Source organism: Ictidomys tridecemlineatus, chromosome 1 (assembly GCF_052094955.1).
Source record: "Ictidomys tridecemlineatus isolate mIctTri1 chromosome 1, mIctTri1.hap1, whole genome shotgun sequence".
NCBI lineage: Eukaryota > Metazoa > Chordata > Mammalia > Rodentia > Sciuridae > Ictidomys > Ictidomys tridecemlineatus.
This window is the reverse complement of record NC_135477.1, coordinates 87,755,523-87,779,546: the sequence shown is the minus strand read 5'-3', so window position 1 is coordinate 87,779,546 and position 24,024 is coordinate 87,755,523. Positions and strand designations below refer to the sequence as shown.

General features: G+C 43.7%; 1 protein-coding gene across 7 annotated transcripts in view; it reads right to left on the bottom strand.

The window, feature by feature from the left end:
- Positions 1–24,024, bottom strand: part of Pde8b (phosphodiesterase 8B) — a 229,726-nt gene that overhangs the window by 48,672 nt on the left and 157,030 nt on the right. For 5 of the 7 annotated variants that reach the window (XM_013360189.4, XM_013360190.4, XM_005328976.5 and 2 more), the window contains 4 exons: positions 21,056–21,134; positions 17,133–17,273; positions 15,485–15,573; positions 13,056–13,116 (listed from right to left, as the gene is read on the bottom strand). In XM_013360189.4, coding sequence (XP_013215643.1) covers positions 13,056–13,116; positions 15,485–15,573; positions 17,133–17,273; positions 21,056–21,134 — 370 coding nt within the window. The remainder of the gene's footprint in view (positions 1–13,055; positions 13,117–15,484; positions 15,574–17,132; positions 17,274–21,055; positions 21,135–24,024) is intronic. The other 2 variants (XM_013360188.3, XM_078044116.1) reach the window with 1 other exon arrangement.

The following is a 24,024-nucleotide window of genomic DNA, read 5'->3' as shown; positions in this document are numbered from 1 at the left end:
CTGTGGGCCTGAGATGAGTTCAAACACAAGAGGCATGGCCCACTCAACAGGCACAGGACCCGCTGGGCTGCAGCTTCTGCTTCTCTGCTCTCTACTACTGAACCAAGGAGGAATGCAGACATGAATCAAAACACTGGGTCATGGGCTGGGGTTGTGGCTCAGTGATAGAGCACTTGCCTAGCATGTGTGAGGTACTGGGTTCGATTCTCAGCACCATATATAAATAAACGAATAAAATAAAGGTTCATCAACATCTAAAAGTATATTTAAAAAAACAAAACAAACAACAACAACAACAAAACACTGGGTCACCTTTAGCCCTTGCACAGGGAGGAAGGTAATTCTGAGCAAAATGAGGCAATTTTTTCCCTTTCCTTTTTATGTAAAGACACCTGTTTTGTGTTTTGGGGGAGACAAGTGTTTCAATGTTTGCTCTTCTTTGTAAACTTATAAATGTCGTCTGAAAAGAACTTTTTCATTAGAGCATGAGAGTTACACATAGTAGTTGGGTTCATCTCAGATAAATTCATATACAGTCTTTTATTCTTCCAGTTTTACTCTCCTGCTCCAATAGAAGTTGATGAGTATGGAGGCCCCAGGGAGCCTGGACCCCCAGAGGTCATCACTGACTTCTGCCCTGATGGCCTCTCAGGCCTAACCTCACGTGCTCCTTTGCACAGCCACCCCAGTGGTCCCTGCACTGATCTACCTCAGCTGGCCACCAGGAGGCTGCTAGCCAGGTCAGGGCCCCAGAGCCCCAACACTTTTGGTTAGATGTTTTAAAGATGTTTCGGTTTTAATGTCGCTTTAGTTTACTAGTCCAGAAAACGACTCAGGAGCCACTGCTTAAACAATTCCATCTGAGTGCTGATTGGTCAAAAGGTAAGGGGAACACACACAGGTGACACTCTGGCCCCACAGAGCTGTTGCAGCCCCAAGAGGTTACGTGCCACTGTGGTAGAATCCCCAAGCACAGGTGGGTGCTGAGGTGCTCAGGTACAGAAAAGCCACTGGCAACATAGAGGGCTGGTGATCTGCCCTCTGGACTCCACAAAGCACAAAACTGTCCCTGCCTGAGACTGACCCAACTGGCACAGCTCACCATTCCTGGGACAGTTGCTCCTTAGGGCTCCTTCCTATGGGGGTCTTACCATCCCTTCGCCACCAGAGTGCTGTCCAGGGACATAATTAGAGTATAACTCCTCAACTATAGTCATGTCTCATAATGACATTTCTGTCAACAGATATGACTGTGGTCATAGCCACCTTCCTGCAATGATGTTCACACAAAGACACAATCAGTTAATAGCGAAGCTCTCATAATTGGTCATGTCATTAAGCAGCATATGGTCACTTACACAGAACATTGTGCTTCTGCGACTAATGGGTTTGCCAACCTGCTATGTCACCTAGGGACCCAGCAGTGACAAGTAGAGAAACAAGACTTAGGGTTTCAGCTCTGTAGGGTCACATGGGTTTATCGAAGACTTTTTTTTTTTTAACAGTTCTCATATCCTAAAGGCAACTGGGTGAATTTTTCAAATTTAAATTGAAACCAACAACTCAATAAATCCTGTCTATACCATTACTTCTCCTACTCGATCTCACAGCCATGAAACATTAATGTGGAAGAGAAATGAAAAACAACATAAGCCCAAATCCTGTCAGCTGAATCAGGTAACAAGACTTGGGAGGCAGACCAAGGGATGCATGGTTGCATGTAACCCAAATCTCACTGTGATCAGAACTACAGTGTGGTCGGGTCAGGCTCTAAGGACAGAGACGCCCAGAAACAGCCCAGGGAGGAAGACTGCCCAGAACATCACCTGTCCATTTGGAAATGCCTCCCCTCCCATGTGCCAGGCTCTGTGCTAGGTCAGAAGAGAGAGCTGGGAAGTCAGGCAGGGGCTACCCTCATGTCATCAAGCCCAGCCACTGGCCTTTCCCAGGTGGGCCTTCTGTGGGTCCGAGGCTGCTCCAGAAGCCCAGGCTGCACTCCATGCTCCCCAGGCCTGTGGAGCAGACAGAGGGCTCCTGGCTCCTGGAAACCACTCCTGCTTCCCACATTTCAGTTCCCAGATGCAAAAATTCATTCAACAGACATTTTCTATGCCAGGGCTCGGAAGGGAGGTTCAAAGCTGAGGAAGGCCAGGTTCTTGCTCTTGGCAGTTCCACAGTGCCTCGTCCTCCCTGTGAGAATAACACACATTCTTCTAGCAACCTGCCCCTCCATGGCTTTTTAATCAAACCACACTCTAGTCTGCCTCTAAATTGTCCAGCGGGAAAAGTCCCTAAGTTAACACACCCGATCACACCAGACCAAATCCCCCGGAGGCTTCGCTTTCAGTCAGTGGCTTCCACCTTGGCAGGACATTGGAATCCCTTGGGGGAAGGTCTCAGAAACCCTCATGGCCAGCCTGCACTTCAGACCCACCCTCTTGGAGCCCCTGAAATGCAACATCACTGTTTTATACTTTATTTTAAACTCTCTAGATAACTGCAATGAGCAGCCAAGATAAAGAGCCTTTTCACATTCCTTGCCACTTACAAGTGCTGCCCCCAAGGCGGAGGAGCAGGTACAGGCAATCTCCCCAGAGACCTTTCCACCGTCAAACAGGTCTGGTGTTCCTTATGATTACAACCGGCTTCCTATGAATCTGCCTTTGGCTTCCTTTGTCATGCCTGGGTCAGTGTTCTGTAACTAAGCACTTAACATCCTTTTAACAGTTCTACAGATGGAAGCCTTCTCATAATCCTCCAAGGGACTCAAAGCAGCGTTGGTGCAGGCCCTGCCCGTGGTTTTCCTTCAGTGCCTTAGTTCTGGTTCTTGCTTGGTATGAAGCGTTCCATAAGCCCTTGTGGAATGAAAGGCACCCCCAGGACCTGGCCCTTATCATACTCCCACTGACTGACTCCAAGTACATACGTCACACCTGCTCAGCCACCAGCCCACAGCCTCTGTTGCTAACTAACAAAGAACAAGTATTACTGAACCCACTCCTTACAATTGTGATTCTGGGTTTAGGGACAAGCTGGTCATGAAGATAAGCAAATGCAGCTTTCTTTGGTTTCCTGGAGCTGGGTTCTGAAGTCCCAAATCTGAAACTTAGCCTTCAGCAAACCAGGGTGAGAGACTGATGCAAGTCAGATTTCTCCAAAATGTAGCAGAGCAAATTTAACCCGAAACATTTCAAATTCTTCTTTCACCTCACTTCCTTTTCTATCCATGGCAGTAGAGAAGGCCACACTTCTTGGGATTTTGCTCTTGGAAATTGAAGGCACCACATAAGTGTGAATGAGACTTAGAAGTGTGAATACAATCCTTGGCAATGAATACTGCTTTATGGTTGAGACAAAAGACTCTTTAGGCAAAGGAAAAGGTGGCACTATGGTTGGTTGTTAGGTTTGCATTGGGTGCACACTGCCAAGTATGATGGGGAATGAATTCTGAAGGGCTGCAGTTAGAAGTGACAATACTCAACATGCATTATTGATGACACCTGGTCCCAGGACAAGTCACTCTGCTGATCTTCAAAAGCAGTGGTGGTCCCAGGCTCCAGATTTTCCTAGGAAAGGCCCCAGGCTCCTCTGTGGACAGCTGGGTACCTCACTGTCTTAGCCTTCCACACCTACCTCCAAGCTGCCCTACGCACATCACATAAACATACCCACACACATGGTATGATTTCCTTTAGTCCAAACAGCTAGCAGCAATGGCTGTGGGACCTGAAGGTGCTAGAGGCAGAGTACACCAAGGAGCTGGACAGAGGTAGGTGGGTGGCCGAGGCTGGATCCCCAAGTTCACTGGCAGTTCTAGCTCTAGCTCACCCACTTTCCACCACTCCAGGGGATCCATCCAAGCCTGGTCATGCTCTCTTTTCCTGTTTCTAGCTACCTTTTAGCTTCTGCAGGGATTCCTCCCTTAAGAACACATTTTAACTACTATTTAAACCCATCTCAGCCAACATCTCCTCTGTGAAGTCATCCCCTGGCTTTCTAAGTAAGGATAACCATTCTCTACGAAGTCTCCAAATATGCACTTGGATTTCTTTTAAGACCATGTTGCTAACTACTTTCAGATTTGAATCCTGGCTCTGCCACATTTATCTTATGTGACACCTGGACAAGTTTCTTCACTATTCCATACCTCAGACTCCTCATGTATAAAAAAGGGGATCCTAGGATCACCTCATGGGGTTGTGGTGAGGGCTACAGGAATTCTATTTGACAAGCACTGGCACAGTGAGGGGTACAAATACTATGTCTTATTATGACACATAAACAGAAGATCCCTGATAAACTTCAACAATACAACATTCATTGAGTGAGTTTAGTAGAAGCAGCAGGAGATGGAGGTGCAGAGTCCAAGACAGGATACTGTCCTTGGTGATCTGGTCTCATGGGGAAGCAAGAATAAGGGCTGAGTCCACCATGTAGGAAAGAGAAGTGGCCAGGGGCACTTCTAGAGGAGACACCACCTGGGACAGGTGAGCAAGAGATTTCTAGGAGGATAAGAAGAAGGATGAGCAGGCTCAAAAGAGAGAGCGGTGGGAGAAACCCCACTGTATGAGCAAACCAGCTGTGTTGAGAGAGCTTCAAAGTGTCAGGGAGGAGAGGGAGAGTAAGGTGAGTACCCCTAAACCATGTCTGATGATTGTTTCCTGGATGATGAAGAATCACTGGTGAGCCCTTTAGAGTGAGGCCTGGGGACTGGATGAGATGATAATCAATGGCGTGTGAGTAAAGATTTAATCACTGATTTGCTGCAAAAGTGCACAGATAGCCCGGCATGGTGGTGCACACCTGTAAGCCCAGTAACTCCGGAGGCTTAGGCAGGAGGATGGCAAGTTTGAGGCCAGCCTCGGCAACTTAGTGAGGCTTTGTCAACTTAAGTGAGACTCTGTCTTAAAACAAAAACTTAAAGGGGCTGGTGATCTAGCTCAGTGATAAAATCTGGGTTAGCCCTAGGTTAAATCTCCAGTACTTGAAACAAACAAACAACAACAAAAACTCTCATGGGTAGCTGCATATAAGCTTACCATAAATTTTTTTCATAAAAAGCAGAGGTCAGTTTTATGGTTTAGATATGAGGTGCCCTTCAAAAGCTCATATGGTGACAATAAAACAATTTTCAGAAGTGAAATGATTGGTTATGTGAGACATGTAATCAAATCAGTGGATTAATTAACTGGATGGTAACCACAGGCAGGTAGGGTGTGGACGGAGGTTTATATTTTGTGCCTGGTAAGCAGAGCTCTCTCTCTGCTTCCTACTATCAGGTGCAGAGCTGCTCTCCTCTGCCATACCCTTCTGCCATGACGCTCTGCCTCATCTTGGGCCCAGAGTGACAGGGTTGCTGACAATGGACTGAACCTCTAAACCATGAGCCAAAATAAACCATTCCTCCCTGAGTTGATCTTGTCAGTTCTTTTGATCACAGCGATGCAGAGCTGGCTAAAAGAGTCAGTAAACTCTGGCCCAGGGACTAGCACCTGCTTTTGTAAATATAATTTTATGACACAGCCTTAACCATTCCTTGACACTTGCTCTGTGGCTGCCTACCCACTAAGAGTTGAGTTGAGTTGCAGCTGAGACTGAAAGGTCTAAAATATTTATAAATGGTCCTGAAAAAAATGTCCCAGCACCTGATTTAAAGAATATAAACTCACAAATCCTAAATAATACTAAAAACATAAAATACTCTTTCCTGGGAAGGGATACCGGGGATTAAACTCAGGGGCACTGAACCACTGAGCCACATCCCCAGCCCTATTTTGTATTTTTTATTTAGAGACAGGGTCTCACTGAGTTGCTTAGCACCTCGCTTTTGCTGAGGCTGGCTTTGAACCCATGATCTTCCTGCCTCAGCCTCCTGAGTGGCTGGGATTACAGGCATGTGCTACCTACCGCACAGAGCCATAAAACATTCTTTATTGTAAAATTTACACAGCCAATTGATTCTTACAAATGCTTTTGTTGATTTTTGCTGACTTCTTGTGCCTGTAGCCCACTGAGAGTTGTGACTGATGAATGAGTAGAGTTCCAAGGTGAATGTTAGTTAATATTTTCATTTACATTAAAAAGATGAAAGTAAAATAGAAATTTCATTCATTCATTAGAGTGACTTCTTGAATTAAATGTTAGTTTTTTAATATTTTTTTCTTCAGTCTAAAGAACCAATCCCCCCAAAAAAAGTCCTTATCTGTAGTATTTGCTAATTTCCATCTGCGGTGGTTGTTTGACTCTGTAAACATAAAGTCACTGAATGTGGAGTCAGGAAGACATACAAAGCAGCCTATGTTTACGAGGCAATTCCACAATAAAGATGAAATAAATATGCAGAATCTCTAGCATGCAGATAACACATGTAGAAACATGCTAAGGAAGTAATGGTTTTGGAAACTTATACTCTTTAAAATAAAATTCATTTAATTGCATTCTTACACAATTTATTTTTTTTAAATGGGGTCTGGTCATCTTAACCAGCCTGGGTTTACCCTCCTGGGTTCAAGCCAGCCTCCTGCCTCAGTCTCCTGAGTAGCTGGGACCACTGGTGAATGTCATCACACCCAGCTCTACAATTTAATTTTTGATAATGGTCAATTTAACAAATGACTCACAAAATTCTAGAAAAAGAAACCATCAGTTTTCATTAGTGGATACAGTCTGGTTCCAGCACACAGTGTGCAGAGACATGGCAAGCAGGTATAACCAGAGGTCCTAATGGCTCAAATGAAGGGGCTGTGGATGGAGGAAAGGAGATGAGGTCAAGAGCTATGATGAAGGCACAATCTTCAGAACTAAGTGGCTTCCAGGATACCAGGGAATCAGGAAAGCAAGGATGCTAAGGGTGGTTCCCTGGTTTAGGGTGTGGGTCGCTGACTGGATGGTGTCCTATTAGCCAAGTCAGGCACAACAGGAGAGCAGGCACAGATGTGGGGAGAGACAGGTGACCCCTTGTTAATGTCCACCACTGGACCAAAGTGCCAGGTGGTTGCTGTGTCTCACTTAGTGAATAAATAAATGACTACTCAGGCTGAGCCAAATGTCAAACCTCAGCCTTTCTCCTTAACATGAACTGAATGAATCCCTTCTGGAGAATCAGGCACCAGCTAGTGCCTTGGAAAAAGAAAAGTCTCCAGAGAGTACTAATGCTCATAAATCGCACATACAAAACATTGGTGAATGAGTAAAATGTTAACAGAAGCCAGGTCTTAGGTAATATAATGGGCAAGTCTCCAGAATGAGCAGAATCTTGCAATAACCTCAGTGATACAAATCATAAAAATAGGACCTCTGAAATTTAAATTAATTTTGGAGGCAAAAATCCTCCTCTTCAAGGCCAACATTATATCACCTCTTTAAGTCCTAGTTATCTTAAATGCATTAGAGATAAATAACATCACTTTTTAAAGAAAGAGCTCAGTTACGTCTGTTTCTCATTCATTATCGAACCTATGTTACTTTTCTTAGGTCAAACTAACTTCTCCATATGTTTAGGCCTCCAGTTTTGAAGCTAAATTGAGCAGGTCCTCCCTGTTGGAGTAGGTTATTATTGGTGACGGGACATTAATGGTTTCATCAGAGGGAAACTTTAGTTACAGCTCAGACTTATCATTCTCTCCCTCCCTTTCTCCCATCCTACACTGTAGACCAAGTGTCTTATAAACATCTAGTGATGGCAGAGAGGACAAGATGAAAGAACAGGGGGAGGCAAAAGAAACCCCATATATCGCTGTGCAGAGCAGACAACTCCGGGCCTGCTGCCCTGCTGGCCACAAGAGGCTGGAGATTCTCTGGCAGGGTAAAGAACACCTGAGTCTACCAGTACCTGTGCATTCTCCTCCCATGCTGTGCTCAATGTCAGTACATAGACTTCGTATGTCTTTGGTTTACCTTCTCCATTATTAGCCAAATGACTCCCTCTCAACTTGACTTCTGATACTCACGAAACAGGCCATGACCCCGCCAATGCCCAACATGAAATTGTCCTCTCCCTCCTCTGAACCAAGACCTTCTCATGCACACGATGTTAATTCTCAATGTCCCTCCTGTAAGTTCCTGCAGTCTTGCAGCCTCAGGGGCTCCCGGGGTCCCTGACTTGCAGCAGGTCCTCCATCCATGTCTGTTCAAAGCTTGGTTATTCAAAATGTGGTTTCTCAGGGAAAAACAAATGTGGTTTTGCAACGTCAGAGGTCTTTCTTTAAATAGCTTCTTATAAATATGTACTAAAGCTAAATGGAAAAATTTGGATAATTTTGTTTATTTAGTGGCTTTACCAAATATACCAACAAATATTTCAGGACACCTGCTGTGTGTACAAACTTTCTATTGTGATAATACGTCAATGACACAAAATATACTTCTAAATGTGAATGGCCACTTTTAGAGGCAGCTGAGGTCATGCTTGCAGCTATAATAACCTTGTCTTCAATTCTGTTTTAAGAAGTCACACTTGGATGTGTGCCCTGAAGAGCAAGCAAATATTCTTTGTCTTGCCACATGAGAAATATATTGGTTATGTACGTAATAATTTGGGGGACAGGGAGACCTGGAGGGCCCGTGGAATACTGAAAACAATTTTTTTTTCTGACTACTTTTAACTCAGGACAGACCTTGCCCCTGGACTAATGATAATAGTTCATACCATCCCAGTCTCCAAGTCATTCTTCTTGGCCTACAACGCTCAAACTTTGGCATGTTTGAAGGGTTGTTAAAACAGTGCTGAGGTCCCGCCCTAGAGTTTCTGATTCTGTTGTTCTGATTTTACATTTCTAACAAATTCCCATCAATGCTGCTGCTGCTGCTCCAGGGAATCATACTTTGGGAATCATCTATCCAGTTGATCCTCCAGTGAATTCCTCGGACAGTTTTTCCCACTGAGTGCTCAGTCTAGTTCTACCCCCACCCCCTTATAGTGGGGAACTCACCATCCATGAAGACTATGAGCTTTGGTCAGTTTCCCCACCTTAAACCGAATATGAGCAATCCCTTTAAACTTTCCCCTGCTTTTGCCTCCAGGGTCTGGACCTTCCTTCCTTCCTTCCATGAAGCCTTCACAAAACTGAAGATCCCTTTCTCTCTTTCCTGCTCCTTCACATCTCATCCCCTTTAGATCTTTCTTTAGACACTTCTGTCTTAACCTTGTGCATTACTATGACAGGAAAGTCCTATTTTTTCCTAATTTGTACGATTTCAAGATTAAATAGCTTATAAAACAAAATATGCATGAACCCCAATAAGCTATATCCCAAAGTAAGATTTCAACATTGTAAACTTGACCAATTCAAAAGCCTTTCTGTTCTCATATAAGTTACATATGTGAAAGTGCTTTTGAAGCTGTGACTTCCTAATGTCAGGCCCCAGGCTAATGTGAGACTGTGACAACGCGTGTATATCAGTTTGCAGTGGAAGAAACCAGTTTTTCCATGAAGCCTAATTCTTTCTAGTTAAATAGCTACTCTCCATTCAGAGATTATGCCCTTCCTATTTTTCATGGTTGAAATAACATTCTTGAAATGAGGTTGAGCAGGGGATCAACGGAGTTGCAAAATCAGGGCCCCAATTTCTAGCTCTATAAGCCCTGTACAAAAATCAGGTCAGACTGGTCTCATTTTGCTCTCATTCCGCTATTGTCTTGGATCCTCGATTAGCCAGAAAGCAGAACGCTTCCTCTGAGTCTGGCCACAGCCTTTCCTTGTATATACTCCCCACTGTGGAATGGAAGGGGGCATCTTTTCTGGAGCTGCTCATCGTGTGGCTGACGCTCCCTGATTTTGCAAAAGAAATGCTTCCTCTTATAGGATGGGAGATACCTGCAGCTCCTTGAGGGCTTCTCCATGGCCCTGTGAGAAGAGGGATTCCATGAGAAGAGGGATCAGGCCATCTGACAGACACTGACAACGGCAGCCCTGTCCTCCTCTGCCTACTGCCTTCCCATGTTCTTTCCCATGGGATCTAAGCCTGCCACTGGCACACTGGTTTTCAGGACTGCTGTGCCCTGGATATTCTTATGGCCAAGGCTTGGAGGAGTGAGACCAGGGGAGGCTTGTGCAATCATGCTGGGGACAGACACTGTAGGGGTGGCGCCAGGAGGCCCCTCTGCTGTGACAGGCTCCCCTGACTCAGGCCCTTTCCTTTCCCAGGCCAGGCTCTGGTCTGGCTTAGGCGGATCTGATGTAATGCAGGGTTCTGTACACCTCCTTTTCTCTATGCAATTTCACTCTTGGGCCATAGCTACAGAACCCTGAAATTTCACAGTTTTAGTCATATATTTGAATTTTGATTTTGACCTGGGGAAAAGACAAAGGCCTCCAGGGACCTATGTCCTCACGTCCTTAGGATGCCAGTATAAAGGGGTGGATACAGGCTTTGAAATAGAACATGGGGTTAACATGAAGACAGAGGGTCCCCTAAGAGTATGTGCACTGTGGCAGGGGATAAGAATTCTTGGGAATCTGGGATATTCCTAGCCTAAAAAAAGTGGGAAATTCAAAAAAGAAAATTATCTTCTAGAAATGGAGGTCAGCAAATATTCTTGGCTTTGCAGGCCCTATGGTCTGTTGTAACCGGTCCACTCTGCTGTCATGGTGTGACAGCAGCCAAAGAGAATGTGGCTGTAAGTACAAAGCAGGCCACCTCTGGCCTGGAGGCTGCAGTTTGCTGCCCTGGTCCTAGACAAAGCCTCAAAAACTCTTTGCCAGCCTCCCTAGCCCCCGAGTTTCATGCTTTTTCAGTAGTCAGTTGGTTCTTCCCCTGTGTTATGTTTTGTTTTGTTCAATCTGTTTAATGGTCCGTGACCCTTGTGGCATCTAAGGTCAAGACTCCGCATCCCTGGGGCCAGCACAGAGCAGGTGTTTTGTGCACATCTGGGGACAAAGTGTGTGCGGCGGAGGGGAAGAAAATGTTTATAGCAGACAAACCTTGCTGAGCATTTCCAGTCTCTTGGTAAAAAGCTACAGGACTCACAGCGGAAAAGGAATCTTTCCTGATGACAAACACGACCAGCAGTCAGCTGCCTGGCTTACTATTTTGTTCCTTGTTAAAATTCAAGCCCACGGGTCGATTTTGACGTCAGGGCTAAACCCCAGAAAGCAGCACCACAGGAACGCCTGCAGACAGGCTGGTCCCCGTCCAGGGAGCCCTCCCTGGCCCGGAGCCCCTGGCCATGCACTCCCGCCGCCTTCGATGAGGAGGAAAAGTGCCGTAGCCAGCCAGGGGGATAAAAATGCTTTATTATTGGAAAAACTAAGAGTCTCTCTAGGCCTGTGCCGCACCATTAGGTGACGTCAATGGCTCAGGGTATCCGAGCTCTGTGTTTTCTACTCTTCTCAGAACAGCAGCTGATTCATGGCAGTAAAGGCGTTTCTATTTAGAGCTGCAGAGAAGAAGAGGTGGTCCCTTGCTTCTGCATCCTGAAGTCCTGGGCTAACGGACTGTCTGCTCTCCTGGTCCAGAAAGAAGCATTCATAGCTGACAGGACGCCAGGACTGAGACTCTCCATTTTGTTGAAGCTAACCAACAGGTTGAGGGCCTACTATGTGCCAGGCAGATGGGCACACAAATACTAGGTAGCCCACCTAGAGATGAGGGGAGGGAAAGTTAGCACAAAAACAGCTGTGGACAATGGTGGGTGGGGGGGAGGTAATACAAAGGAAGGAAGGTGCTTTGGGGAGCAAGGTGATTCTTAACACTTCTCGGGTTGAATTGTGGGGGACTGTTACGATTCAGACATGTGGAATCGGAGACTGGCAATTCATTCTCAGGAAGGGAAGAGGAGGGGAAGTGAGGTCAAACTGGTGGGTCAAGTGTATCTGTGTGCTCTACTGTGGGTCCGTAGCCCAGAGACAGCGGTTTGCACAGCTTGTGTTCAGTAAAAGACACAGCAGGGTCGCCTGTCCCTCTCCCTCCTCTGCCTGTGTCACCTTTCATGCAGACCTCATTTCTCCTCTCAGCATGTCTGAGAGGAGAGACTCCAGAGGGAGGCTGTTTGAAGATTCTTTTTTTTTTTCTTATGAAAGTCATTCCCTTTCTTTCCCAGGGGTCTCCAAGGATTTGCCTCTCTCTATGTGACTTTATGGTATTACCGGAAAATTTCCTGCTTCCAGATTAAATTCTCAGTTCTGAAGAAAGCATTTTGGGTTGGAATAAATATTATGAACAAGCCCATGGCCACAGATGCCTTTGATGCCCTGAGGCACCGACTGACCCAGTCCCAGCCTCCCTCTGGAGTCTCTCCTTATTGAAAAGAGCCCAGGTGACCACAGTCCTCCCAGCTCAGGTCTATCTCTTCATCGGACCAGGCTTCACCTCATTCTGCACTTCACAAGTCTCTACCACACAAAATACAATAGATTCCTCCCTGAGTGCTCTTAAAGTCCCTGAGACTGTCCCTTCTTTAAAAATCTTCATCAGAGGCCACATGGTGCAATTTTTCAAAAACAGATTGGCAATTATGTTTGTTATATACTTTTTAATCAACAAATTATAAAGCATAAGATAAAAAAATCTACATTATCCAGTGGTAAAAGTATAAATCAAATATAAATACCAGTCTCCAGGATGCTTCCTGTGATAAAACTACCTTAAAAAGTTCCTGAATATAACAACATACTAAAATTGTTATTTTAGAAGGCAGCATTCAAATGTATTGCTCTACATGATGGAATGGCAAGGACTATTTTGAAATTATTTTTGATCATTTGTAGTGGTGAAATGCTCAAGTGAATACATACTTCATTTTTGTTTACAAGATTAAGATAGGAAATAGAACATTTTTGGTTTGGAAGAAGGATTTTATATCATAAAATACATTAGCCAGGAGAGTCAGGCATAAGGTATAGCATAACTAATGTAGACTACTAATCATGTCACGTAGACTTGTAGAGGAATTTAGGGGGGGGGGGCGGAAATCTGTCAGAGGTATCTAGTTTTCTCATAAACCTTCTTCACTGGCAACTACAGTAAGATATGGAGAAAGACAAGCAGAGAACAGTGGTTGAGATGTAACACACGGCCAAGCTGACAAAGCAAACGGAAGAAGCTGAATACTGTACCTGCTTGTTATTGTCAGTGGTACAACACAGCTTCTTGAGGGAGACAAAATGCCTAATTTTCCTAATAATATAAATAATCAGTTATTAGTCAGATAGGAGAGGATTCAACAAGTCAACAAATAGAAAACATCAACAGCCTTCTTAAAGCAAAACTCCAAGGTCACTCCTAGGGCAGGTGTAGAATTCAAACAAAACCCAAGCTATAGGAAACTCACTTTCCACCCTGGGCCCACACAATGCCTTCAAACACAAGCCTTCCTGGTCATTCTAGCTGGCTTGGAAACCTTCCTAATAGGTATTTCATTTTGCAATGGCCTCCTGAAGTTTGGTGCCTAGATATCTTCAGTGATCAAATGAAATGCTACTGCAGATAAATTGGTCTTAATTCAGCTGACATGAATAATTTTATTGCTTATATAAAAAGCGAAAGACTCATTTGGACAATGACCAAATTTCATGGTTGCTGTTTTTACATTAAATATTCCATATTCTTTCACACTATGGTTGTCATAATGATGGCATTTTTCAGGCTGAGAAAAATCCTCCTATTTCAAGGTCATGGACAGAATCCTGAAACTCAATCTGTGGTCCTGCTCACCACAAGAGAAACCAACAAGAAGAGGACAGGTGCACCAGTCCTGTGCAAAAAAAAAAAAAATCAGCTCAGGATGGATTTTCTACCAAGAGTAAAGCCATGAAATCCAGAGAGTATGTTAGAATTTATATCTGAGAAGACTTGGGTACATCCGTTCTCTGTCTCTCTTTCTCTGTCTCTGTCTCTCTCTGGTTTACTTTTCTCTAGATGATTCCAAAGATAGCTTTAAAAATCCTGTATTATTCTGTAATGAGTTTCACTCAAATAGGATGGGGTAAAATTACTCTACTTTTAATCAGAATAGCCTCTGATAGCTCAATGTCTACAATTAGAGAAAATAACACTGGAAATTATGTCTGGATAAAAGAATTTCTTTCTCTCATCTGTAAAATCAGAAAAAAAATTATTCTGACAGCAATTACCAGGCAATAGCATATTTCCTCTGCTTTGGTTACCCAATGATTCTGGTCACACCTACAAAATGATTTTTAGCTTCCATGTTCTGAGAAGATGGTCTAAGGATGATGACAGAAACAACATGACAGCCACGGGCATTATCTTCCTCCCGTGGTTATGTGCACTGATGGCTGTAGGTGAGGTGCTACCCGTCTGGAGGAAGGCCTAGGGACAGCCTCTTCCCCATGGCTGGGAATACTTGGTCAGGGGCCTGCCAGTGCCCACAACCTCCAGAGTCAAGCCAAAGGGGAGACACAAATTACAAAACAGCATGAAATACCAGGAGGTAGTATTTGAACAGACAGAAGGACAATTTTCAAACTAACCAAGCAAGTAAAACTGGAGGGGAAATAACTTACAAACACTACTGAATGTATGGAATATCTAGTTTTCTTTTCTTTTTCTTTCTTTTTTTTTTTTTTGAATGTTGATGGACCTTTATTATCTTCATTTATTTATATGTGGTGCTGAGGATTGAACTCAGTGCCTCACACATGCTAGGCAAGTGTGCTACTTCTGAGCCACAACCCCAGCTCCACGAAATATCTAGTTTTCTAATCACATAATGATTTTAAAGGAACTCAGCTTGTCTGGAAGTTATATATGGGACTTTCTGATTCCAGTCACTGGCATAATAATAGCTATCGTGATTCCTTCCAAAATGTCACATGTCAATGTCCTTATAAATTCAAAGTCTTGTGCTGGTATTGACCTTCAAGTTAGTTTACAAAGAATCATCCTATTTGGTGGTCCTATTTATCTCTGTGAACCTCCTCACAAAATTTGACTGGAAGAAGGAGAAGGAATTGCCTGTTTTCCTATCTCTCTACAGGATTCTCTAGTAACCTGGGGTCCATGGAATCAAATGCCCTTAGCTCCTGATCAGACACCTTTCTCTGCAGGTCAGCAGGTTCCATGGCTCTTTCTCCCCTTGTAGAATAAGCTCAGAGTCAGTCTGGAGAGAACCAACCAAGAGTTGGGGCCTCAAGAAGGAAAGAAGGTTGGTTCCCTGTGGGCTGAGACCGGCAACTCTGGTTGGAAATCACTTGTCATCAAGGGGAAGGGACAGCCTAGACCTTAAATATGCTTAGCAAGTACTAGGAATAATGGGACCACATAGGATCAGGTGGGTGTGGACAGTTGGGGAGTGGGGGCAATGCTTCATGAAAGACCACAGACAGGAGAGAGGATAGGGAAACCACCGCCAGAGGTTGCCGCTGGCCCAATGGAAGTACCCTTGATACAGGCAACATCTGCCCCAACCCTGCTGCGTTTGTGGACCTAAGGCTTATGCTGGCATTTCAATATGCAAACCCAATGCCCACAAGGCCCCTGAGTCCTTATCTTCAGCTGAAAGAGTTGAAGAGTTTGCTCTCACCCTCCTTGGCCAATCACTGGGGTGATCTTCACATGCTGTTGGATGCTGTCCCCGGATTTCCGTCTGGCATAGTAAACCCCCTGCCACTCCTACATGGACAAAGAGAACTCTTAAATCCTGGGGTGGAGGCACACAGCTGCTCCCACAGAAGTTCTTAGAAGGCTGTGAGAAAGTTCCCCATGGTTTTGTTACATTTTACAAACCTGCTACATTTTTGCACCTGCTACAATGCTGTCCTGGTCACAGTGCATAAAGACAAGACCACAAAACCAACATGTCCACTGCTATACTGTTTGTCCTGGATCCCAGGACACTTGACCAGTGAGTGGAATTTGTATTATCAGCCCTATGGGTTCCATGGCATCTCTCTCTCTCTCTCTCTAAATCTTCACAACAACCTGTGAGCTTGATATTATCACCCTTATTTACAGATGGACAAACTGAGGTGTAGAGATTCTCACTGACTTGCACATCAGAAAGTGAAGGATCTGGTTATAATTTTGCGACTCTTTAACCCTCCTTGAAGCCCCCACCTTTCTAACATCCCAGCAGCCTCCTAGCCAAGACTTCTCCAGGGCAAGGCAGGCTCCTCACCACTTCCATAGATGATGCCAAGGAGGGCATGAAGATTCCTGCTCTCTGGACCCTGTGGATCGGGCTTGGATAAAGAGCCAGGTGAGCATCTCCACTAATTCTGGGAGGGAGTGGTTAAATCAGAAACTGAGATTCTCTGCAGCTATTTCTCGCCCCCCTCTCATATATGATGTGTCTAATGAGAACACATATTAGGGTCACCAGACCTGTGACTGCATTCTTTGGGCAAAAATTTTCTGGAGTACTTTATAATATTCTGTTTCCTTTTTAAGTCTTGTTGCTCCAACTTTTTTTTTTAAAAGTAATTTGGGCCCTCAGATAATCCAAACTTATTTTATTCTTATTTTAAAAAACCTCCGTATTCAATGAAGACAGTATTTATTGAACTGGTGCACAGCAGAGAAAGGAGGATGGAAGAAATAATAAGTGAGGAAGCATTCGGAATGTTTATAAGAAAGCGTCCAGGCAGTTCAGTCCCAGCTCTGAGGGCCAGAACGCCTCAGGAGGAAGGTGACTAGCGGGGAAATGCCTCCCCCATCTCCACCATGCCTTCATCAACCTGGATGAAGTGGAAGCCTCTGGGGGAACAGGTGGGTCAGGAAGAAGCAAGCTACACAGTAAATTACTGAATAGTGATGAGAGAACAGAAAAACAATAACTGACCCAAAAAACTGAGCTAACCCATCAGGACTGATAGGAAGTCCTTCCAGTCCCCAGACACTAATAAACTGAAAAACACAGCAGCTCTCTTTATACCTTTGAGGAGGTATAAAGACAGGCAGGGTGTTCCAGCAATGACGGGGGGGGGGGGGGGGTACATGCCTGCAACGGATGAAGTGTTCTTTCACAAAGCTGTTGTAGCATCGTAACAAGCACCTTATTCATACAAGACCCAAAATGAACTAACCCTTGGCTCCTTTGCAAATATCAAAGATCTTCTTTTCATTATGACATTATTAGGGAAACCAACATTAAGGATGGGACATAAAAACTCCCGAGGAGGAAAAAAGCACTGGGGAGGGGTTCTTGGAGTGGTTTGGTCAGTTCCACCCACCTTTCCCTTCTTGATGCACGTGTTGATGGTGTCGAGAAGATCTGCACGGTTCTTATCACTCTTGGGCAGGTCGGCAAGTTCCTTCCCCAGGAGCTCCCCTTTGTGATAGCCCATCATTCGTTCAAAGGCTGGGTTGACATACTGTTAATGGGAGGAGGAGACTTTATCAGTGTACCCCAGAGAGATGCTTCTGGGACACAGGAGTATCAAGCAACAAGTGCCCTGCACAACTGCTCTCTGATGGAGATATCACTGGGTATCTCATTCCCTGACCCTCCTGAAGTAGTGGCCTCCCTCCTGGGCCAAGAAATTTATTCATTCAAGTATTATTCTGGTCCCCTGTGGGAAACCAGAAGAAACTCTTTAGCAGGAAAAGAGCAGGATGCCCTCATCTAGCAGTCATGGCTTGAGGAGGGCCTCTTTCACCACCAACTACTGCATTAAATAAGGAGAAAGAAGAACATAGAAATAAAAACAGGGCCGGGGATGTGGCTCAGTGGTAAAGCACTTGCCTAGCACATGTGAGGCCCAAGGTTTGATTCCCAGCACTGCAAAATAAATAAATAAGTACAAAATCGCTTAGTTCAATGGCCTGTGGCCTACATTAACCTTTTCAGTAAAGCAGCAATTAGATATCACATCTCCTTTCCATTTGCCACATTTGCTGGGGCTACTTCTAGTCTAATCTGAAAAATAAAATGCCATTAAATGGCCCAGGAAGTAGCCCTTTGGATATTAGGTTTGAGGCAGGTGAGAAAAGAGCATCCCTACAACACACTCGGGGTCAGCAGTCTTTCCAAATTCTGCAGTGGACTCAGGAACTCAGAGCTTTGTCTTAACTAACTCCTGGCTCCTGCCCCCACCCACCACTTTCTTTTCAAGGAGCACAGCCACCAGATGAGAAGTCGGGTGGAGGGACAAGTAAAGGGGAACGTGGGGAAAATGTGAGAACACACTGCACCTGGGTCACAGGTTTCTTTGGGCACAAATTCCCATCTGTCTGATGCTTTAAAACAGTCTGGCCAACTGTGATTATTCCTGCCCTCCACGGGGATAAGAGCAGTCATGAACCAAGTGACAAAGTGACACCTGGAGAGCTACTCCCTTGGGAACAGTGTGTCCATTAACACTAGGAGCTGAAGGGGAGGATGCTCTGGCCATCAGGCTCTGTTGGGGTGGCTGAAGAGGAGTCCAGGACACTATCTTCACACATCTCCAGACTCTCTCTGGGCCTGTCACTTGCACAGGGCAGCACTGCTTCCCATCATGGTTCCTACTTTTAGGCTGGCCGCAGGGCTCCCAGCCCCACCCTGCAGGCCACTGAGCACCTTTCCCCACATGCTGTCTGCTTAGAATGCCCTTCCCCACCTCCAAGGTGTCCCTTTCCTCCTCAGAAATCCTTCCTTGACCTCTGCCCAATCTCAGGTGTGCCACTCCTAAGAGTTCCCACTGACTCCCGGGCAGACTTCTAGTGTTTTAATTATGCTGAATTTAAACTTCTGTTGATTTCTCTCCACCACTGAGCACTTAAATCCTCAAGGAAAGGGCTATTTGGGGAGTAACCTTTGGATACTCAGGGCTATTTAGTAAATATTTGATAAGTAAATAGATAATATTTGAAAATGTATTGTTCTCCTTGTTGATTGGCTATAGTCTTGTACATTTTCAAGTGTGTGTGTATGCTTTCCCCACTGGGTTGTTAATACAGGTAGAAGTCCTGGCCCTTTTTTTCACACTAGGAATCCTATAACCTCCAAATATAGCAGGTACACCAGGACATAATCTGGAAAGGCACCCAAGTTCAAATCCTGGCTCTGCCAATTATCGGTTACAGAACTATGGGGAAATTACTTCTCTTTCCTCATCCGTAAAATAAGAATAACAGTAGTACCTGACTCATAGGATTGTTTCAAGGAATAAATAAATACGTGTAAAATGCTTAGAACTATGTCATATAAATGTTTTAGAGAAAAAACAGATAGTTTAAAAAGAGGGAGGCAAGAAGAAAGGGATGGATAGATGGATAAACAGATAGATAATAGAAATCGTTCCTACATTTTAAGTACTAATACCTAACTGCTCAAGAGCAACCCCAAAAAGGCACCTAACCATGTAGCTGGAGTGCCCTGAGAAGGAAGAACACAAATGTGACAGCCTGTGCATGAGGACTCGGCCTCGAATTCACAGCACGAGGGTCATTTTAGTATCCCCCTTCCATACAACATTCCCAATCCAACTTCTCCCTTCTTCATCTTGCCTTGAGTTTTACATTTCAGATTGCTGGTACATCTGTCAAAGTAACATGAAGAAATTCCCTGAGAGAAAAAAAAAACTATAGTCTAATTTCAGAACCCAAGTTTCCCTTTCGGGATAGCAACTCTCCCTCCATCTACTCTTGATAGCCGTCCACTGTCCTCGCTCTCCTGTTTCTTTCTGTTTCAGGTAGAAGCTGCGAGATGCTTTCTACCACAGTGGCAACACCGTCGCCATATTACCTCTCCCAGGGATATGGGTTTACTACCCACTGATGGCTACCTATGGAATGAAGGTCAGTTTCCTTCTCAAGTAGTTATCAGTTAGATTACAAGGGGGGAAGGTGTGTAGAGGGCAGGAAGTCCCTTCTCCTAATTGCTGAAATCACAGCCAAGTGGCCCACCATAAATAGCACTGATATTCTAGCCTGGACTAAAGTGGGGGGAAGAGATGTGGGACCTGTGTTTGGCTGTAATGGAAACATGTCTGGCTTTCTCTGTGGTCCCAGAGACAGAGCTATGGGTTGGTAGGCCACTCACAGTCAGCAACTCGAGGAAGCCATCAGCTCCGTTTCAAGGGACAGCAAGAAAAACAAATTCTAAAAACACAGCCAGACAGGAAACCAGGTAGGAAGGCTTTGGAGTCAGAAAGAAGTGGCTACATATTTTGGCTTGAATGCTTATTACTGGGGCTTTCTTTGGCCTTGCCTCACTCAGTGTTTTCATCTGTACTACAGGGCAATTTGTCAATTTCAATGGAAATTGGATAACCTCATGAAAATGCTGAGGGCAGGGCCTAGGCATGGGGGGCCACTGCCATTATTGATCTGGGATGAGGCGAGGTGTGTCTGTGTGCACAGGGGGTTTCAGAGGAGGCTAAGGTGAATCTCCTGTCTTGGGAGCCATGGGTGGACCACTGTTACTGGTACTGTCCACTGATGATAGCAAGTGCTCCTCACACATGGTGACACTGCAAATCTGCTGCAGACAGGCCACCACCAATTAGTGGAACCTCTATCTTTCAGAGAATTTTTTTTTTTTTTGAGAGAGAGAGAGAGAGAGAGAGAGAGAGAGAGAGAGAATTTTTAATATTTATTTTTTAGTTTTCGGTGGACACAACATCTTTATTTTATTTTTATGTGGTGCTGAGGATCAAACCCAGTGTCCCGTGCATGCCATGTGAGCACGATACCACTTGAGCCACATCCCCAGCCCCAACCAAGTTTTGTCTGCTATAGACATTTTCTTAGGAAGAGGATATTAATATTAGAGTGCCTTATAATTAGAATACCAGTTGCTGGCAAATAAATATCTTTGAAAACAATCTGTTCCCATAGGCACGTATATACATATATATATATATATATATATATATGCATTTATTCTATAATTCTGATTTATTTCTATGTAAATGCTATCTTAACAGATGACCCCAAAATTTTCCTCTGTCACCATCAAAGAAATATCAGGTTCTGACATGAATCAACAATTTTTGTTCTTTATTGAATATCTAATTCTTAGCTTAAGTCTATTAGTATTTTCTTTGCATACTTTTGATTTTCATTTCTTCAAGGAAAATGTGAAAATTATGGGAAAGTACTTGGAAAAGAGTGGCTCAAACTTGAAAGGTTCTATTCAACAGCTACTAATATACAGTGTTTCGTTCCATACCTGAATCACATGGTCATCGCTTGTTATTTCTATGGCTTCATGACAGTGGTCTAATGCTGTAAACACTGAATTACAGGCCCTGAAAGATGCAAAAGATTGATGTTAGTCCTCTATAAAAACCATTCACTTTTAGGTTAACTTAACAGAGTAAACAGATCCCAAATTCATTAGAACCATTAGAACTATTGAAGTAGTCTGAATGTTGATGTCCCCTCAAAAATCACATTGGAATCTAATGCCCCATATAATGGTATTTAAAAGGTGGGGCCTCTGGGAAGTGATTATGTTGTGAGAGCTCCACCCTCATGAATGGGAGCCGTGCTCTTATAAAAGAGGCTCTAGTGAGCACCCTAGTTCCTTCTACCACATGAGAATATGGAAAGTAGCATCTATGAGGAACCAGCCCTCACCAGAGGCTGAGCCTGTTGACCCCTGGATCTTAGACTTCCCAGTCTCCAGAACTGTGAGCAATAAATTTTTGTTATTTATAAATTAATCAGCTTCAGGTATATTGTTAGATCAGCCTGAACGAATGAAGACAGTTATTAATGTTTTGAAAAGAGAGTTGTTTTGTAAGATAAATCCATAAACAAAAAAATACATATCTGTATTTATGATTCAAAAAGAAAGATTATAATTCAGCACAATCTGAATGGATTATTTATGTGCTGAATAGAACTTAAACAGTTGACACAAGAGAATAAGGATGCAGCTGAGACTCTCTTGTGAGTCCCATGTGTTCTACATCAGTGATGTTCCATTTCCTTCACGGTGGTGGTCAGGGAGAAGTCAAGTCCTCATCAATTAGGAAAACCTAATTAGGCCTAAATTGGATCTGAGGAATTCTGGCCTTTTGGAACAGACACAGAAAAATTTTTTTTTCTCCTTCCCCACCCCCTCCTTTTGTTACTTTGCTTCCAACCATACCCACTGGTATGAGGAAATACAGATAGAGCAGAGTCCTCTTGCCCAGTTCATTATACCTATGCACCCCCCCAGGTGGCACTTTTCTTGATAACCTGCCCTTTATATGTGGGAAACCAGACTCTCAATTTGTGGTTATAATTTTAACTAACTTTCAAATATAGAGCAATTCCAAACACAGCGAGTTATTTACTGTCCTGCACAGTAAGTATGTAGCTAGAGCTCTGTTATTTATATGGACTGTCTAAAGAATCCCGGCAAAGCCATTCTTATCCTTCACAAAAATAAAACAAAAGACATTGATTTACTCATTGATATTTCTTTTTCTTCTAAAACAAACTCGTACCATGTTTTCCAGTCATCAAGGCAATCTAACTTTGCCACCCTGTTTTGCTCTGTTTACAAGGAAAAAGGCAAAAAGTTCTGAGTGAAATCTGGCTCTGTATTTTTCCAGTTACGGAATCTTGTACAAATTTTCGTCTTTGTTGGCCCTTGGTTTCCTCATCTCTAAAATGAGTATGATGATCTATTTCACAGATTTTTGTCAGGATCAGAAAGGATGATGTATGTGAGGCATATGGCAAAGTGCTTGGGATTATGCCGAATAATAATTCGATACATGGGTAGTTATTATTTGTAAGATCACAGAGTAATATTTCTTTGTTCTCTAAGGCTTTCGAAAACCTTTGGTGAAAAGAAAGATGAATTGTAGTTGATCTTTTCTCATGAGAATAGCTGAAATGTCAAACCAAGAACTGCATTCAGTAATGTATGTAAGGAAACATACATGCAGAGTGAAGAATTTTAGTCCACTGACGACAGAGTGAGTTTCTATGGTTGCAGAGACGAGGACGTTAGTGTGATGGTAAGCAAGACAATGAACATGACATGGGTGAGCAGAGCAGAGGGGAGGAACAACTTAACTCGACCAAAATTCCTGAGTGGTGCAGACCATGTCCTTATTTCAATGCTCCAGTCCACCTAATTTAAACTGTTGGCTGTCCCATGACCATTACTGCATTTGTAAACGGTCATTTTAAGTAAGAAAAAAAAAAAAGAGGAAGCTTAAGACTGTCACCAACATCACTGCTCACTGCTTCTGGAGAGGCAAGAAAAGTCAGCCTTAGCAACAGGACTTTCCAGGCTCCTGGTCCAGAGTGGAGCTCGGCACTACAGGAAAGCACTTCTGGGCAGTAAGTGCCTCTCAGAAGTTATGTGTGGAGGAACACACTCTGTATAGGCTAATATGTCAACTTGGAGAGCTGGATAATTCAGTTCTAATTAACACATTTTATCAAATGATAAATTCCTCTCTTGCTAAAGAATTTTCCCTAAGGTACCTGTATGTTTCAACTAAGTATATAAACAGGTACTTTAGACCATTACCATTTTGTCAACTGAAGCATGGCCTTTATGGGGGAGCTTAGATCAACCCCCAGAACTGATCTATTAAACATTCATCTTATGATTCTCTACAAAGCATAAAATCTTCTGTAGGTATGATGCAAATTCCGTAAGACACAACAAATTCTTATACGCACACTATTGATAGGAGCAGCATATTATTCTCCCTCTTACCTCCGCCATGACAAACACGACCAGACTGCAAGGTTTATATGGACTTTTAACCTCTTTTGGTTGATGGCTCTATTTAAATAAACCTGCAGCAAAATGGCGTAATCAATTTGAGTCATGTTCCTAGAGTTTGAGAACTTAATTGCCTGTATTAATTATTCATACTCTTCAAGCAGAAGAACTTTAGCTTTATTAATTTTCCATTCTTGGGAACCATATAACCGCTTCTCACGTGTCTTTATTTTTATCCTTCAGGTTAAGAAGTTGGAAAATTGGAAAAAGAAACAAAGGTAAGGAAAGTACCCTAGGTGTAGAAACCCAGGTAGTATGGGCAATATAACCATTACCCCTGCGTTTCCCCCATCCCCGGTATTGGGGATTGAAGCTAGGGGCCCTTGACCATGAGATACATCCCCAGCCTTATTTATTTATTTATCTATTTATTTATTTAATGCTGAGACAGGGTCTCA